Source organism: Meleagris gallopavo, unplaced genomic scaffold (assembly GCF_000146605.3).
Source record: "Meleagris gallopavo isolate NT-WF06-2002-E0010 breed Aviagen turkey brand Nicholas breeding stock unplaced genomic scaffold, Turkey_5.1 ChrUn_random_7180001957651, whole genome shotgun sequence".
Taxonomy (NCBI): domain Eukaryota; kingdom Metazoa; phylum Chordata; class Aves; order Galliformes; family Phasianidae; genus Meleagris; species Meleagris gallopavo.
The window spans coordinates 21,429-22,455 of record NW_011217721.1 but is presented as its reverse complement, the minus strand read 5'-3'; the positions used below and the strand labels follow the sequence as shown (position 1 = coordinate 22,455).

Sequence of the window (1,027 nt, the reverse complement as noted above, 5' to 3'; positions counted from 1 at the left end):
GCTCCCCCCAGCGCAGCCACATCCGCAGGAGCTGGAGATCTGGCCCATAACAACAGAAACACGACCCCCATCCTCAATGGGGTGGTGGTGGGGGGTAGGGGGTGTCACAAAGAGACGGGGGGGGAGGAGGGGGTGGTGGCCTCCCCCACCGACACGAGTCCGCGGCCGCAGCCCGGCTCTATGCTACGACGAATTCGGACTTGATGTCCGCTTTGACCTCCGGCTTCCAGACCGAGTCCTCGAAGTCCAGATCCAGGCTGCCCTCGCTGGAGACGCTGCTGTTGCTGTTGGTGCGGGAGGATTTGCGGTTGGGCAGCCAATGGTACGGAGCCCGGGCGTCCCTCCTGGCCTTCCTGCGCAGCCTTTTCTGCTGCATCAGCAGCTGCAGCCGCTCCACTTTGCAGCGCGTCGCACGGTTCTCCGTCTGCCGCAAGCGATCCCCTGCAAAGGGGACAGAGGTGTCACCTGGGGGGGGGTCTTTGGAAGTGGGGTTGGAGGGGGCGCGGGGTCCACCTGCAGGGTCACGCAGTGTTTGGGAGGGATTGGAATCTCCTGGATTCCAGAAATGGGGACTGGAACCATTGCTGAGCTGTGGGCTGGACCCTCTCCCTGTGCTGGGAAGGGCTCTGTGCCCCATCCCTGCCCTCACTAACAGCAGGGCTGCAAACAGGAGACCCTGTGCACTTCACAGTGCAGTGGGGTGGACCCAAACCTTCTGCTTGGTAGTGCCCTGCCAGGACCCCCCCAGAAATAGAGGGCACTCCGGCATCACCTGCTGGGCTCTGGGTGGGAAGGTGAGTCAGATGGGGAGGGGGGTCAGGACTGAGAAGGGCTGTGCAGGTGGCCATAAAGGCCAGCTCCCCGTTCTCTGGGAATTCAACACAGCCCAAACCAGAGCCCATGGACTGGGGGCTGCTATACTGGGGGGAAAGAGGGGGGGAGGACACAGCTCTGTCCCCAGCACTGCACTGCACTGTGAGGTGCACAGGGTTTGCAGCCCTGGTGTCAGTGAGGGCAGGGATGGGGC

General features: G+C 63.4%; 1 protein-coding gene across 1 annotated transcript in view; it reads right to left on the bottom strand.

Annotated features, from left to right (window-relative positions):
• Positions 1-6: 6 nt before the first annotated feature.
• Positions 7-1,027, bottom strand: part of MIDN (midnolin) — a 3,790-nt gene continuing 2,769 nt past the window's right edge. The window contains exon 4 of the mRNA XM_010728408.3: positions 7-441. Within this exon, the coding sequence (XP_010726710.3) occupies positions 179-441 (263 nt within the window). The 3' untranslated portion in view covers positions 7-178. The remainder of the gene's footprint in view (positions 442-1,027) is intronic.